A 16,034-nucleotide genomic window follows, 5' to 3' on the forward strand; every position below is an offset into this window, starting at 1 on the left:
TCTCTCTCTCTCTGGCTCCGAGCTATTTTATCTGTTATGCTTGTCAAGAGATCATAGTCTGTGGAAGCCATGGGATGGATAACATGCCAAATTCATCTTTTGGCTCATTACGGTGCTGCAAAAATGAATTCATCATTAAATCATTAGTGGGCTTCAGCAGCAGACAGAGCATGTGGCTTTTTAATGTGTGCAGTCCAACTGTATACGAGGCTGTGAACATCACAAAACATTGCGGTAACACTTTATAATAATGTCTGCTTAGTAAAGACTTAGTAAATAATTAACTAATGATGAACAAAACATTAACAAATGTTTGTATTAATAACTAAGTTTTATTTATGCTTTACAAAATATATACAAATAATATATTCAAGGTTTTACATACCTTATAACAAAGTATTTCATTCATTTACAAGCAATTTGTAAATGTTCGATAAATATAAAATATTAACATAACATTTCTTAGTCCTTTACAAACATTTGCTAACATTTCCTATTTATTTACAAACATATGTTAATGTTTTGTTCATCATTAGTTGATTATTTACTAAGTGTTATTAATGCTTTATAAGCAGATATTATTATAAAGTGTTACCCATATGTGACCTTGGCAGTGGGTAAAACGGCTAAGGCACTGTACTGGTTCACCGGGGACCGGGGTTTGATTTGGTGTCCTGAGCCTCGCACATTTCTCTCTTCCCATTCCTGTCCTCTTTCTACTGTCCTGTCAAATAATAAAAGGCAAAAAGGAAATGTATTGTAGCAAATGTCTACAATCTGAAAATCTGCTGCTCAAAGTGAACATATAATAAGCATATAGAGAACATAAATACATACTGAACATGCACACCAGAGCACAATTCAATTCATTTCCGTTTATTGCGACCATGTACAATTAAAACATAAATGTTTCCATTTCATGCACTGTACCCGATTTGGGCTAGTTTGCATCTGTAGTCCCTGCCATTAAAATAAAACAGAATACAATAGAATAATAAAGTAAAGCAATCAAAAACAAATGAAAATACACACAAGAACAATAAACATCACTCATATGACATGTCCCCTGCACCGAAAGAAAATACATTTGGGGCCCCCACCTACGTTTTTCTGATCCCTACCCCCACCCCCAGTGGTATTCCTGGCTTTCAGAAAAATGTTAATGTATGAAAATATTAACAGTATTGTTGTAAATCAGCTGGGCATCAGCTTGAAGACTTCAGATCCATTTGAGTTGATAGAAATAAAGCTGTCCACTGTTGCCTTTACTTGTTAACCCGTGTACTTGATGATAACATGGGAATTGATTTTCTAAAGGTTTTAGGCAAAGTTTCATATCTGAATTCTACATCTACACATTTGACACCACTCTTTACTACTATAACCCTACAACCATGAATTCAGATACAATTTAATTCTCTGACAAAATGACATGGTTGGGCAAAAACAAAAATGTCAGGGAAGCAAATCAAAATGAAATAATTTTGTCTCAATGCTGTGTGCGCGCGCACACACACACACACACACACACACACACACACACACACACACACACACACACACACACACACACACACACACACACACACACGCTCACCCACACACCTTGTGTCCAAACCCAACCCCTTACAGGACCTTGGGGCCGAACATTTGATTTGTGACTGCTCCCTGTTATGCTTCCTATCCGAGGGACAGAGAGTGAGAGAGTGAGAGAGAGAGAGAGAGTGTAAGAGAGAGAGAGAGTAAGAGAGAGAGAGAGAGAGAGAGAGAGAGAGAGAGAGAGAGAGAGAGAGAGAGAGAGAGAGAGAGAGGAAGACACAGAGACAGAAAGAGAGACAGAGATGCCAGAGAGAGAGAGAGAGAGAGAGAGAGAGAGAGAGAGAGAGAGAGAGAGAGAGAGAGAGAGAGAGAGAGAGAGAGAGAGTGGAGCCATGCAACAAGGAGACTGTGGCTCCATCTGCCAGAACACAAGACAGCGAGACTGCCACGCCACGCTGCCATAAAAAAGAAAATGTTAAAGTTTGTGTGGAAGATAAATCTGCTGCTGATCCAGTTCCTCCCTGAAGATTGAATGACCTTGGTCAAAGTTTGTGGCCTGTCCTTTATCCTATTCCCGGAGCCATTTGTTACGCGGTGTTTCCAACCACCCCCTCAACCCCTCCCATCCTACTAAACGTGGGCCTTAAGTCATCGGTGCATGGGTTGGGTCGTTATCCCGGGCCGGGCCAGTCGCCTTGACGGATGAAGTCACTGTACTCAGGTACCATGAGGTTGAATTAGAGATACATTTCTGAACAGATTTTATGATCGTCATTTTGATCAAACCTGAATTGAGACGTTTTTAAACATATATCATGTTATGATGTACCGTAATAATCCATGAAAATCCTCTTGCCAGACAAACTTTAATATGATTTACATCTTAACATGGCAAAATTGACTGTGTATACACAGGTATGCTGACAACATCAGAGTTGTTACAACATTGTGAATGTCAGTCAAAAATCACCTAAGCAATCAGTGGCGTTTCAGGCAGATACTTATTTTTCCCGCCAACTGTAGCTTAGCGTTAGCAGTGATTACATTGGTTTTCAGTAGCAGTTCCCATGTGAATTTCTCACCATGTGTTAATTAACAGGGCACATCTGATTGTCCAATGTGTGTGTGTGTGTGTGTGTGTATTCTGTGTATTCCACTTACAAAGGCTATACATGCAGAAAACAGGGACCTGCAAAAGGAGTGTGTTGGAAATAAAATTACAGTGGATAAAAGGCAAAGGCATTGCTCTAGTAGGGACTGGCTTTAGCCCTGTAATGTAGTAATGGAAGACCTCTGTGTGTGTGTGTGTGTGTGTGTGTGTGTGTGTGTGTGTGTGTGTGTGTGTGTGTGTGTGTGTGTGCGCGTGTGTGCGCGTGTGTGCGTGCGTGCGTGCGTGCGTGCGTTTCAGGAGTCAGGAGTAGACAGTGAGGGGCAGAGGGGCCTTCCTGAGGCTGGCTTGAGGTTCTCCCAGTGGGAACGGCACGCCCTGAGGAGAGAACACACCACCACAAATGATGCTTAAAAAGGTGCACTGTGTAGAATGGTGGCCAGAGAAGGTATTGCAACAATGCAGCACATAGAAACTGAGCTGCCTATGGCCAAATGTAATCTAATCTGTCCATGAATATTCCATGAGTAATTAACTAATATTTACAAGTATGACCGAAGTACAGTAAGTTTTACAGCTAATAAAGTCTATATCTGGATATTCAAAATGGAGGACATGGCGAAGATCCACCTTTTCATGTATGAAAAGTGCAATTTTCCCAATCATAATGAATACTTAGCTTCTGATAATGATGATAAGTATAGGTGAAAAAGGCAATATTTGTGAACTTTTATAGAGTAGGTGGCCTATTCATACACATCTGAAATCCGCCCATCCGTTCAAAAGTTATCGCTCAGAGCAGAAAATTATGCTTCCCAAACCACACTTTGAGAACCACTGTGTTGAATATGAATGAATATTGAATGAATAGTCACTGTCCACTCAATGTGTCGCCACTTTTAAAAAATACATTCGTTCTTTATTCATTATAAAATATAAATCAGTACTTCTGGTCAGTCTCCATGAGTATATACAGTATGGATGATCATTTATTCAATAACCAACTTTAATGTTGAAATGTTTATTTATCTAGAAAATAGTGGTATAAAAATTATCATTAAATTGAATAACTTCAGCTAGTAATGCACCAACCTGGCTCGGACGTAGTGTCTTGAACCGACGTCCAGGGCGCTGCCCCAGGCTCCATGCTTCTGAGAGGCCGGGGGGAGGAAGCCCCTTTCTGGGGCGAGCTCCTCCGCGATGGCCCGGATGTGGTACGGCTCGAACCCGCAGCAGCCCCCGATGTAGCGGATGCCGGCATTGTAGGCCTCCCGCGCGTACTTGTGCACATCCCAGCGGTTCAGGACCCGAGACTCCAACGCTGATGGGAGATTAATATCAGAACAAGGATTCAGTAGGTGTTACCCTTACACACGCTTTGGGCCTGGATGTTTATTCGTAGCTTTATTTGTAGGATTTTCACACACATTTTGTTTATTATGCCTGGGAACTGCAGAAGTAAATAAAAAAAGTCTAAAGGCCAACTGTTGCATGAAATGTCAACATTTGTGTTGCAATTGTACATGGTGAAATGTTAAGCGACCTTGGGCATTTTGAAACGCGCTATAGAATATTCAAACATTATTATTATTAAACTAGACTGCCTGCGCAGTCGCCTTCGACTGCTTAAGGTATATCCCCGAAACGCGACGCTTCCAGTCCCCAATCATTCCTACCACTCCCGTCCACCTTTTCATGAATGTTTACAAAATATAAAATAAATATATTTAATATCTATACATAGATCAATGACGTGCATAGGCTTAAAACCAAATGACTATTGTGAAAATGAAGGAAAAAATGGGGCAAATGGTAACACTGTTTTAATGGTTCACTATTACAGTGGATATACCACATTAGGTACAGTGTAATAACCAGTGTAACAATATTTAATACCACGTCATACCAGTGTGACACCATGAACCAATTTTGTACTTATATCATGTAGGCTATTTGTGTGTAAGTGGTATTACATGGTATTGCATATTTGTACACTGGTATTACACTAGTATTACATGGTATTGCATATTGTTACACTGGTTATTACACTGTACCTGGTATTGCCCATTTTTACCCTGGTATTACACTAGTATTACATGGTATTAAATATTGTTACACTGGTTATTACACTGTAGGCCTACCTGATATGGTAGATTCACTGAAATGGTGAACCATTAAATTAAGGAGTTACCGGGCAAATCAATCCACCCAGTCAGAAGTTATGGGCCAAATAAAAATTCCACCATTTTGAAAGTGTTGACCTCCAAACTCAAATCAGTTCATGAACCTACCCTGCAGCATTCACACACCAAATCTGGGACAAATCCATCCACCCGGTCAGAAGTAATGGGCCAAACAAAAATTCGGCCATCTTGAATTCGGCCATCTTGAAATTGTTGACCTCCAAACTTGAATCAGTTCATGAACCTACCCTAGAACATTCACACACCAAATCTGGGACAAATCCATCCACCCGGTCAGAAGTTATGGACCAAACAAAAATTCGGCCATCTTGAATTCGGCCATCTTGAAAGTGTTAACCTCCAAACTGTAATGAGTTCATGAACCCACCCTAGAGCATTCACACACCAAATCTGGGACAAATCCATCCACCCGGTCAGAAGTAATGGACCAAACAAAAATTCGTCTGTCTTGAATTCGGCCATCTTGACATTGTTGACCTCCAAACTCAAATCAGTTCATGAACCTACCCTAGAACATTCACACACCAAATCTGGGACAAATCCATCCACCCGGTCAGAAGTAATGGGCCAAACAAAAATTCGTCCATCTTGAAATTGTTGACCTCCAAACTCGAATCAGTTCATTAACCTGCCCTAGAGCATTCACACACCAGATCTGGGACATGTCCAAACATCCGTTCAAAAGTTATCGCGTTAACACGAAAGACCTTACGCGGCGGACGCGGCGGCGGCGGCGGCGGCGGTGCACGCAAAACCATTACATCCCCGACGCTCCGCGTTTCGGGGATATAATTACAACTACTACTACTACTATGTGCACTATTATTACATGGTGCACTTTGTATCTGCTAGTGATGCTATTATGTTTATGTCCTCGATTGTAGGTTGCTTTGGTTAAAATGTGTCTGCCAAATGCAATGTAATAATGGCCCCAAAAATAAAAAATAAACTAGCTGACTAACTGTACTAGTAGTCATCCTACCGAAGGGAGCCTCGGGCAGGCTGAAGTACCCCTCGCTGGTGCAGTCGGGGCAGTGGAAGCAGAGGGGCTGGATCATGAGGTGGGCCTTGAGGCCTGCGGCGTCCAGACCTGCCTTCATCTGCTGCACCGTCTGTATGCACTGCGCAGGATCCACGTGGCAGTTCACCCCCACGATCTTAGCACCTGGAGAACACATGCACACGCACACACACATGCACACAGACACACGTCCATAGACACACACACACACACACACACACACACAAACATCAGGGGGGTATACTAAGAATTTAGTGCAGTGATAAACCAGGCTTAGTTAACCTACGTTAAGTGGTAAACCTGTTAATGGATACACCTGCAGAATGCTCCACAAGGTTAACTTACTGTAACCCGGTTTAACACTGAACCAGCTTCTGTTAGAAAATAGTCTAGATGTGGAGACCCTGAAATGTGATGCATTAGCTTACAGCTAGTAGTTAAAGTACGCATTTGTGTTTGAAATAAATGATACAATATTTGGTCATGATTAAAAACATTAAAATAACTGTGTCCTGCTTTACTTTGTGTTAGATCCATGGCCATAACTACCATTGAGGACACGGAGGGCATGCCCTCTGTATTTTTTCAATAATGTAAAATGTATCTATGATGAAAATCAAGATATGATCCAACAATGATAAATTCAGTCTGTATATGCCACCCCCGTTTATGCTCAAGGCAGTGATTAATGAGAAAAAAAAGAAAAAAAAAAGAGTTTGACTAAATGTACAGTATACAGTACACACAGTATTTGACCTCGGTATTTGAAAATGTCTGGTTACGGCCCTGGTTAGATCAAACCCCTTGAGTAATTGTCCCACGTGACAGCCGCTCATGTGACAGTCAAGAAATGCAGAGTGAAGGAATGCTGATTAATCACCTATTCTTTTTAGGAGAGTCTAGCAGGAGATGTCATCAAAACCTTGATGTAAGACAAGCTGAAAACCAGTCATTTGATGCTTGATTAATTGATTGTATATTCTCCTTAGGATAAACTGACAGGAGTCTGGAGTTCAGAAAGCAGACAGGAAAAACAAATATGACTAACCGGAGGCCGCAAATCGTGTTTTTGTCGGGCGCAAGAAAGTCAGCTTGTTGTGTACATATCCTGTTAAAAGGTAAGAGTTGTGATTTGACCAGCCCCTTGAATGTATGTTTGGGGTGGAAGCTGGATTTATGCAATAAAGCGTGTGTGTCTGTGTCTGTGAAGTAGACTTTAATGTCAAGCTGTCCCGTCTCGGGGAAATCCCCTCCCTAGAATGTGGTGTCCAAAAAAATAACTGCTGGAACGATCATTCTTTCCATGGAACAAGATGCTTTGCTGGTCAGCAGAGACTTAATCCTTTTTAGATGCCTGGAGTAGATGACACTGAGAAATGACTAACATTGGATTTCAATCTTTTCAGTGCAAAGGACACACAAAGGTGTCAAAGGAATGTGCAGGCTGCATGTGTATTGGTTTAATTAAAACGTTGCAAGACTCAGTATGTCCACAGATGAGGTCATGAGGTCCAAGGATCATGACACCAGCACCTAAGGACCACGTCTGAAGATGATGGCAGCAGATTACAATCGACACGGCTTAGGCACATTTTTGATTACTTAATATATAACACACACATAGGTGGGCGACCTTACCTGCCTTGGCCAGGCGGACGGCACACTCTGCGGGACTGACTCCCTTCTTGTCCCCCGCGGGTGACATGCAGAGGGTGGCCGCCACCGGCTTACCACTCGTCACCAGCACCTCCACAACCCACACTGCCTCCTCCACATCTGCAAAATACTGTAGGGCACACACACACACATTAGAACACACACACACACACACACTAGAACACACACACACACACACTAGAACACACACACACACACACACACACACACACACACACACACACACACACACACACACACACACACACACACACACACACACACACACACACACACGCACACACACACGTTTTTGAGGACACACTCTGGTAAGCATGCACAGACACATCACTGTGGAAGCACACACATACAGCATCACCTTTAAACTGTTTTAGCTAGCTGCAGCAAATAACGCACGCTATTACAACTGTCGAAACGTCATCCTATCCTGCCATGGAATAAAATAGCAAAGAAAAAAGACTATGTGAGGACTTCTCACTCTAAAACAGTGGTTCTCAACCTTTTCTGAACAAACGCCCCCTTGAGCTCATCATACGCCTCCCAACGCCCCATCGACCTCATCATAAGCCTGCCAATGCCCGCCTTAGTATTGAAGAATAAAATAGACTAATGCAACTTAATGGTAACTAAGCCCCATCCCCACTCAGCTGCATCCTTCTCAACGCCCCCCTAGGGCTCCCCAAAGCCCCCTGGGGGACTGTACCGGCCCCGTTGAGAAACACTACTCTAAAACATTCCAAGTGCCGATACCTCTGCCATGAGGAAGTCGATGTCCTTCTTGAGGAAGACGTCCAGCTGCATCTTGATGATGGCCTTGACCTCGGCCTCGCTGCCGCTGCAGTTGTAGACCGGCGTCTGGGACACGCACGCAGACACCAACGCTCCGTTCTCATTGGCCACCTCGCGCGCCATGTCACACGCCATCTCGTTGATTTGCTGACACTGTCAGGGAAGTCGATATACAAGAAAGGAAGTATGAATGAACACTAATTGTTCACAGTTTTACTTTATTTTATTTTATTTGTATTTATGTGTACTTTATGTGTCAGCAGTTAAAAATTGTATGCACATTTAAGGCAGAATTAAAGGAAAAATAAACCAATAATAAAAAAGCTAAACAAAATTAATGTTTCAGTGTAGGGACCAGTGTAGAACAGTCTGCTCGACTTGGGTTCTTTCTTCTTTCCATTTGTCTTACTTTTGCACTGACTGTGAGGTTGGGAACATCAGCGTTGATGTCTACAACTGAAGAGAAGAAGGTGAGGGTCTGCATGACGTCAGCTCCTGCCCTCAGGAACTCCCTGTGGAGTTGTCTTACTGCATACAAACACAAACAAGAGCAATCAGTGGCCAATGCGAAATGCACTTCATGGTATGTGTGTGTGTGTGTGTGTGTGTGTGTGTGTGTGTGTGTGTGTGTGTGTGTGTGTGTGTGTGTGTGTGTGTGTGTGTCCAATACAGGTTACACCTGGTCAGCAACTTCACGTACCAGCCTCGGGGTGTTCCACCACGGCCTCCGGGGTCCAGGGTCCTCCCTTCACGTAGCCTCTGCGCTCAAGCTGAAAGACATAGCCGCCGTCACCAACGACCACCTCGCCCGCATCCAATCGCTCCAGGATTCCCTTGATTTACCATGTGTAAGAAACAAGAACCATAAGTGAGAACATAGCTTAGCTAACGGATGTTTACTGAATGCAGTGTTGGGCAGTAATGCATTACAAAAGTAATTAATTACTGTAATGCATTACTTTTTGCTGTAATGCAGTAATGTAAGGCATTACAGGGAAACATCTGTAATATTTCCTTAGTAACAATGCTAAATAACTTAAGATACAATTGCATTACAATGACCTGGATGTTAGTGAAAGGGGCCTTTTCAAAGTGGTGGGTCTGAAAGAAGCTATTCCTTAACCTGGTAGTTTCTAGTCTGCATGCTGCCAAAAACACCTCCTGGATGGGAGGTGAAAAAGTCATAATTTATGAGCTTGAGTTACACTATAATGAATTGCCAGATCCATATTTAGGCCTAGGCCTACAGTTCTTTTGGCCAAAGTAACTAAAGTAATGCAAAAGTAGTGTAATGCCTTACATTTTAAATATAGTAATGTAAGTAGTGTAAGGGATTATGTTGAAAAGACAGTAACATCAGTAATGCATTACAGTTTTTGAGTAACTTGCCCAACACTGCTGAATGCCAGTGGTTGACTGAAAAGAAAAGCGCTACAAAATAACCCATAGCTAAACAGACCGAAGCTATGTTCGTGGATGTAGTATTGCAGCAGCCTACCTTTCTCTTTGCAGATGCCATTTCCAACACTGCCCCGATTTCTTTTGATGCTTTCGCTGTGCTGTGTGGTCAGCGTGGTCCAGTAGAGTTGCCTGAACACGTGGTTAATTTCTAGCTAAAATGTGTCCCGTTCCTAACCTTCAACAGACTGCTACAATGTAACGCTTGAAGAAGTCGGTCGCTGTTAAATAGTTTCGGGGCCATCTGTCAGTTGATGAGGGGTCATGGGGGCGGTGACTAGTGCAGGGGCGTCAGCAGGGCCGATACTATACAGGGGCACAGCAGGGCACAGGAAAAGTAATGTGATCACACGAAGCGTGCGAGCAATCTCTTTTTTTTTGCAGTTATTTATTTTAGAAATGCATTACAAATAGCAAAATAAATAGGCCTAAATGTATCTTATAGCAGCTTGTTTCTCAATAAGTAGCCTAATTTTGTCTTACTTGGGCCTATAGGCCTACTTCCATTGCCTTTACGCAGTTGGGCTCACCGGTCCATTCACTCCACTCACGGTCCATCCATCAATAGGCCTGAACAAATTCTGAAAATAAATGTTTTCAGATTGGTTATCTCATAGGAAAAATCTACTAATCTTCCATAGGAATAGTTTACCATTTGGGAATTGCTGCTGCAACAAGGCAGGTGCTTGGTATTTCACACCTAACAACAATGGCGACCATTGACGGCTATCAAGAGTGCTAAACTTCTCTGTAGAAAACACTGGGCGGAATTTCGTCAATAGGCCTACTACTACCAGAAAAACGGCAATTCACACATTCTAAAGATTAATTAGCCTAAAGCTCAAATTACTCACTGAAAATTCCTAACGAAGTCACAGGAATTATTTACAAGGGTCTAACATATTCTCAACAGTCTTACACTACCAAAAAGGACATTAAAAACGGACATTTGGACATTAAAAACGGACAAATAGTAGGCCTACTCACAAAGTTTGAATGATGCACACAAATGGCTGAAATCAGGCAAAAATAAAGTGTGTAATCCTGCTGAAACGAAGCCCAAACACATGACACTGACTGGAGGAAGCACTCGCTCATTGAACTGCCCCTGTGCTTTCTGGCATGCTTGGAAAAGGTGTGCTATTTACCTAAGTGGAAAATATACAACCATACATTTCCATTTGGGACAGGTGTCCTATGAGGAGACTGAGAGTAGCTCGAGTTACCCAAAATAGTCAAGCAGAGACTTGGGCTGAATCTCAAATGGCGCACTTGTGCACTTTAGTGTTCAGGTTTCAGTGTGTATGCCGTATTAGTTACGCACTGAAACATAGTGCCCGAAGTGCACAAGTGCGCCATTTGAGATCCAGCCATAGATAAGTAGTGCTGCTCGGTAGCACAGGAAGCATCTGCAGCACAGGTAAGACATGAAAACTACTCTTTCACCCCTGCAGGTGACCCAAAACACTGTGGACAGACAGACAAGAGTGCTGCAACACCTTGCCTAACCCCCCTTCTCAGTGGCGGAGCAACTGCACAAAGGGCCCCAGGGCAAACCACTGATAGGGCCCCCACACAGCCTACCACGGTCACAATAGAGCAAGGGACACCCTCCCTGATTACAGGTAATCACCCATTCTTTTGAGGAGAGCCAAACAGAAAATGTCACCTCCAGGACCTAGGTTCAAGACAAGCTGAAAACCATGTCTTCTGATGTTTGATTAAATTGATTATATATTCTCCTTGGAAAAATCTGACAGGAGTCCGGAGTCCAGAAAGCAGACAGGAAAAACAACAACAAATGACTAACTGCTGGAACTATCATCCTTTCTAGGGAAAAAGATGCTATGATCAACAGAGACTTAATCCTTTTAGGAGGCATGGAGTAGATGACAATGAGAAATGACTAGCATTAGATTTCAATCTTTTCAGTACAATGGACTCACAAAGGTGTCAAAGGAATGTGCAGGCTGCATGTGTAGTGGTTTAATCAAAAGGTTACATGACTCAGGAGGTCCACAGACAGATGATGTCATGAGGACCTGGGCAGAGTGATGACACCAGCACCTAAAAGACCATGTCTGATGATGATGACAGCAGATTACAACCAGCACAGCCTAGGCACATGTTTGATTACTTAGCATAACATATAGTTACATACACCTGACCACACCCATACACTAGGCCTAACTGCCATTTCACACACAGAGAAATGTTGGTAGGCATAATACACAGTTACCTGTGAACTTTCACACTTGTGAAGCACTCCAAAAGGAGTTGGTGACTGTTACGCCCCTCTGTTTTACCTACAGGCTGCTGGGCTCATGATGGTCAGATGAGGCGCAGCTGGCCAGCTCAATTGAGTGAGGCTCAGTTAACTGGACTTAATTGCCTGCAGCTTCATTGGTGCAGGTATATAAGGACTCCTCCACTCCTTCAAGTCAGCTCTTGCTCCTCTCTGTTTTTGCACACACACCACGCCACACTGCATATACTCATGAACGGCCATCCGGGTACTTTGCTCTTAAATTTGCGTTACGCCCCTTTATGGGTGAAAACAAACCGAATGTCTCATTGACTTACATGCTACATCGGCTAGCCTAAATGAACACATTCCATGCTTCAGCCACGGCTGTTTGGCTATATTATTTGAACAGCCGGCAACACAACACATTTTCGGCATGTTGCGCGTGAACAACGCTAATCAACAGGTCCGTATCTTTCGTTTATTAAACCCCAACATCACCAATTGACTTGCATGAGTTGTTTTCCCCCACAAATGGCGGAGCAACTGCACAAAGGGCCCCAGGGCAAACCACTGATAGGGCCCCCACACAGCCTACCAAGGTCACAATAGAGCAAGGGACACCCTCCCTGATTAATCACCCATTCTTTTGAGGAGAGCCAAACAGGAAATGTCACCTCCAGGACTTAGGTTCAGGACAAGCTGAAAACCATGTCTTTTGATGTTTGATTAAATTGATTATATATTCTCCTTGGAAAAATCTGACAGGAGTCCGGAGTCCAGAAAGCAGACAGGAAAAACAACAACAAATGACTAACTGCTGGAACTATCATCCTTTCTAGGGAAAAAGATGCTATGATCAACAGAGACTTAATCCTTTTAGGAGGCATGGAGTAGATGACAATGAGAAATGACTAGCATTAGATTTCAATCTTTTCAGTACAATGGACTCACAAAGGTGTCAAAGGAATGTGCAGGCTGCATGTGTAGTGGTTTAATCAAAAGGTTACATGACTCAGGAGGTCCACAGACAGATGATGTCATGAGGACCTGGGCAGAGTGATGACACCAGCACCTAAAAGACCATGTCTGAAGATGATGGCAGCAGATTACAACCAGCACAGCCTAGGCACATGTTTGATTACTTAGCATAACATATAGTTACATACACCTGACCACACCCATACACTAGGCCTAACTGCCATTTCACACACAGAGAAATGTTGGCAGGCATAATACACAGTTACCTGTGAACTTTCACACTTGTGAAGCACTCCAAAAGGAGTTGGTGACTGTTACGCCCCTCTGTTTTACCTACAGGCTGCTGGGCTCATGATGGTCAGATGAGGCGCAGCTGGCCAGCTCAATTGAGTGAGGCTCAGTTAATTGGACTTATTATATGGTTGTGACATCATCGGTCGAATGCTCCATTCATTTCAACGGGGCTCCCCAACGTTCGCACGTCTGTTATTTTTCGATAACGGACGGGTTGGTCTATAACAGACCGCTGTCAATGGCAACAAGACTTTTCACTGCTAAAGCGACTTTTCAACAAGACTCTAATCAGCTGCTGTGATAGACAACACCTGTTGTCCTGGCTACCTAGCTGTTGCCTAGCGGTGTTCCACAACGGCACTGTTTTGTTTTGCGCAGCAACAATCTTAACATTAAATAGGCCTAAAGAAATGTCCCCGCCATGTGTGAGTCATTTAAGTATATCCATATAATAAGCGGGTTAACTTTCGGCGAGTCGGTCGCTTTGTGGAATAGCAGCACTTCAGAGAGAACAATACCCCTCCGCTCCGCGTCGGGGTCTAAAGATTCTCTCTGTCGTGCTGCTATTCCACGGTAGCGACCTTCTCGCCGAACGTTAACCCTTACTTAATTGCCTGCAGCTTCATTGGTGCAGGTATATAAGGACTCCTCCACTCCTTCAAGTCAGCTCTTGCTCCTCTCTGTTTTTGCACACACACCACGCCACACTGCATATACAAACGTACATAGGATCCACATGCAACCAGACATTTTACCCCTAGATGTTTCATTTGAAAATAAACATATTGGCATTTGAGAATTGAAACCATTTGTCTGCCTCTTTTATGTTGCGCCTACCCCGAGCCAGTCGTAACAGTGACAAATTTCCAGTTGAACTGGCCACTTTTAAATAAATTCCCATATTACCAAATGTCGCTATTTCAACCTTTGTTTTAAAATCAATGTGCAACTTTTGACATTGGCAACACCTAGATTATTGATTTCTTGTGTCTTGGTGAGGGGCACTCACTTCACCCGAACAATGTACCTCCTCATCCCATACTGCCATACCAAACAAGAACGCAGTAAGCGCATATCTGGTCGAAATTGAATTTAGACTGGAAATGTGTGCTTTATAATACCTGCTTTGTTTAGTATAAAAAAATTGGTCCAACTTTGTCCCGTTTCAGAGAAAAATCATGTTGAAAATGCAGTGACTACAAAATCGTCAAAAACCCAACATATTTCAAAAATAGAATGCCGTAAAGGATGTTACTGCGTTTCTATGGTTTTGGGTTTGGTCTTACAAGTTAAAAGTGGTGTGTAGTTACCACATTTTTGTGTTGAAAAGACATTTGTTTTTTTTTTGTGTGTGCATCAATTCCCATCCTAAAAAGTATTGTATGGAAGTGTCACCACCACTTAAACCAACAACACATTGCCATTCTGGTAACAGCTTTAATATAATATATAACAGGGGTATGTGTCTTAAGGTGTTAAAGCTTTTTGTAACTAAGTATACCAGGAAGCGTAGTTACTGCGTTCCTGTGTGGTAAATGGCAGTATAGTTCAGTGTACATGTAAAGGAATTTACCACCCTCTCTCCATTCTTCTTCTCCATATTCCCCACCTCCCCAACCAGGGGCGTAGGCAGAAATAATAAAACAGGTGGGCCCAGAAAAAATCGGACGGGCCCAACCCGAAAGCGTGTAGGTAGATATTATAAAATCGTGCTCAAAAATGATACCTTGAAATTGACATCATAGAAATCACAGAAGATGAACCTGACTTTTGACAAAATGATTAATTATCGCTCAGTGCTATGCCATTAATTATAGTTCAATGAGGCAAAAGTTGATTGTCAAGTGTGGATGGGGAGGGCCTGGATGTCAAGTGGGCGGGCCCAGGCCCACCCTTGGCGACGCCTATGTCCCCAACCACCCACCCACTACCCCCACTGCTTCAGTTCAGCTCAGCTCTTCTCAGTTCATTTCTGACCCAGAGAGTGCTTTGCTGCAATCTCCCAACCGTGATCATTTTCTATTTTGTCAAGTGAAGAGATTTGTCAAGTGAATCCCCCACTTGGGTCTTGATCAGGGGGCACCCCCTTCCCCCCCCATCCCAGTGCCTCCTATAATTCACTCTGGATTCTTCTTCCCCATCTCCCCACCTCCCCACATGCATTCTCCGTCGGCTCAGTTCAGCAGTCTTGACCCAAAGTCAGACCCTGCTTTGTGTCCTCCAACCCTGATAATTTTCTGTTCTGTCAAGTGAATCCCCTCCCACTTGGGTCATGATCAGGGGAGGCAACCCCTTTCCCTTATCCCCCCATCCCAGTACCTCCTATAATTCACCCAGCATGAAAAGACACCCACCCACTCTCTTCTCTCCTTCCCCACCCTCCCCAACTCCATCAGCTGCTCTCCATTCTCCCCCTTCCTTCCCGACTCCCAGACTCCTCACTTGCATTCACAGTTGGTTCAGTTCACTTCAGTTCAGTTCAGTTCAGCTCAGCTCAGTTCAGGCCCAGAATACTTTGGTCCGTCATACCCCCCCCAGCACCAGGGGCCTCTCTTTTACTGTCCCACAACTCTAGTCATTTTCTATTTTGTCAAGTGACTTCTCCATTTGATCCGGGGGCACCCCTCCCCCCAACAACCCAGCATTTCTTCCTATAATTTACTCGGTGTGAAACGATACTCATCACCTACCACCCTCTCTCCCTCTCTCTCCTCCACC

General features: G+C 43.4%; 1 protein-coding gene across 4 annotated transcripts; it reads right to left on the minus strand.

The window, feature by feature from the left end:
- Positions 1-2,388: 2,388 nt before the first annotated feature.
- Positions 2,389-12,069, minus strand: LOC134445315 (betaine--homocysteine S-methyltransferase 1-like). 4 transcript variants are annotated; one of them, XM_063194392.1, is made up of 10 exons: positions 12,036-12,069; positions 10,280-10,377; positions 9,837-10,102; positions 9,039-9,171; positions 8,748-8,866; positions 8,300-8,491; positions 7,511-7,658; positions 5,834-6,016; positions 3,740-3,968; positions 2,389-3,025 (listed from the first exon to the last, which is right to left on the minus strand). In XM_063194392.1, the coding sequence occupies exons 3-10, from the start codon at positions 9,855-9,857 to the stop codon at positions 2,944-2,946; spliced, it is 1,107 nt and encodes a 368-aa protein (XP_063050462.1). In that variant the 5' UTR covers positions 9,858-10,102; positions 10,280-10,377; positions 12,036-12,069; the 3' UTR covers positions 2,389-2,943. The 4 variants fall into 4 exon arrangements, with proteins under 4 accessions (XP_063050462.1, XP_063050463.1, XP_063050465.1 ...); XM_063194393.1 differs by lacking the exon at positions 12,036-12,069 and adding an exon at positions 10,784-10,801; XM_063194395.1 differs by lacking the exon at positions 10,280-10,377 and having other exon boundaries at positions 12,036-12,051.
- Positions 12,070-16,034: the final 3,965 nt, after the last annotated feature.

Source organism: Engraulis encrasicolus, chromosome 3 (genome assembly GCF_034702125.1).
Source record: "Engraulis encrasicolus isolate BLACKSEA-1 chromosome 3, IST_EnEncr_1.0, whole genome shotgun sequence".
NCBI classification, from domain to species: domain Eukaryota; kingdom Metazoa; phylum Chordata; class Actinopteri; order Clupeiformes; family Engraulidae; genus Engraulis; species Engraulis encrasicolus.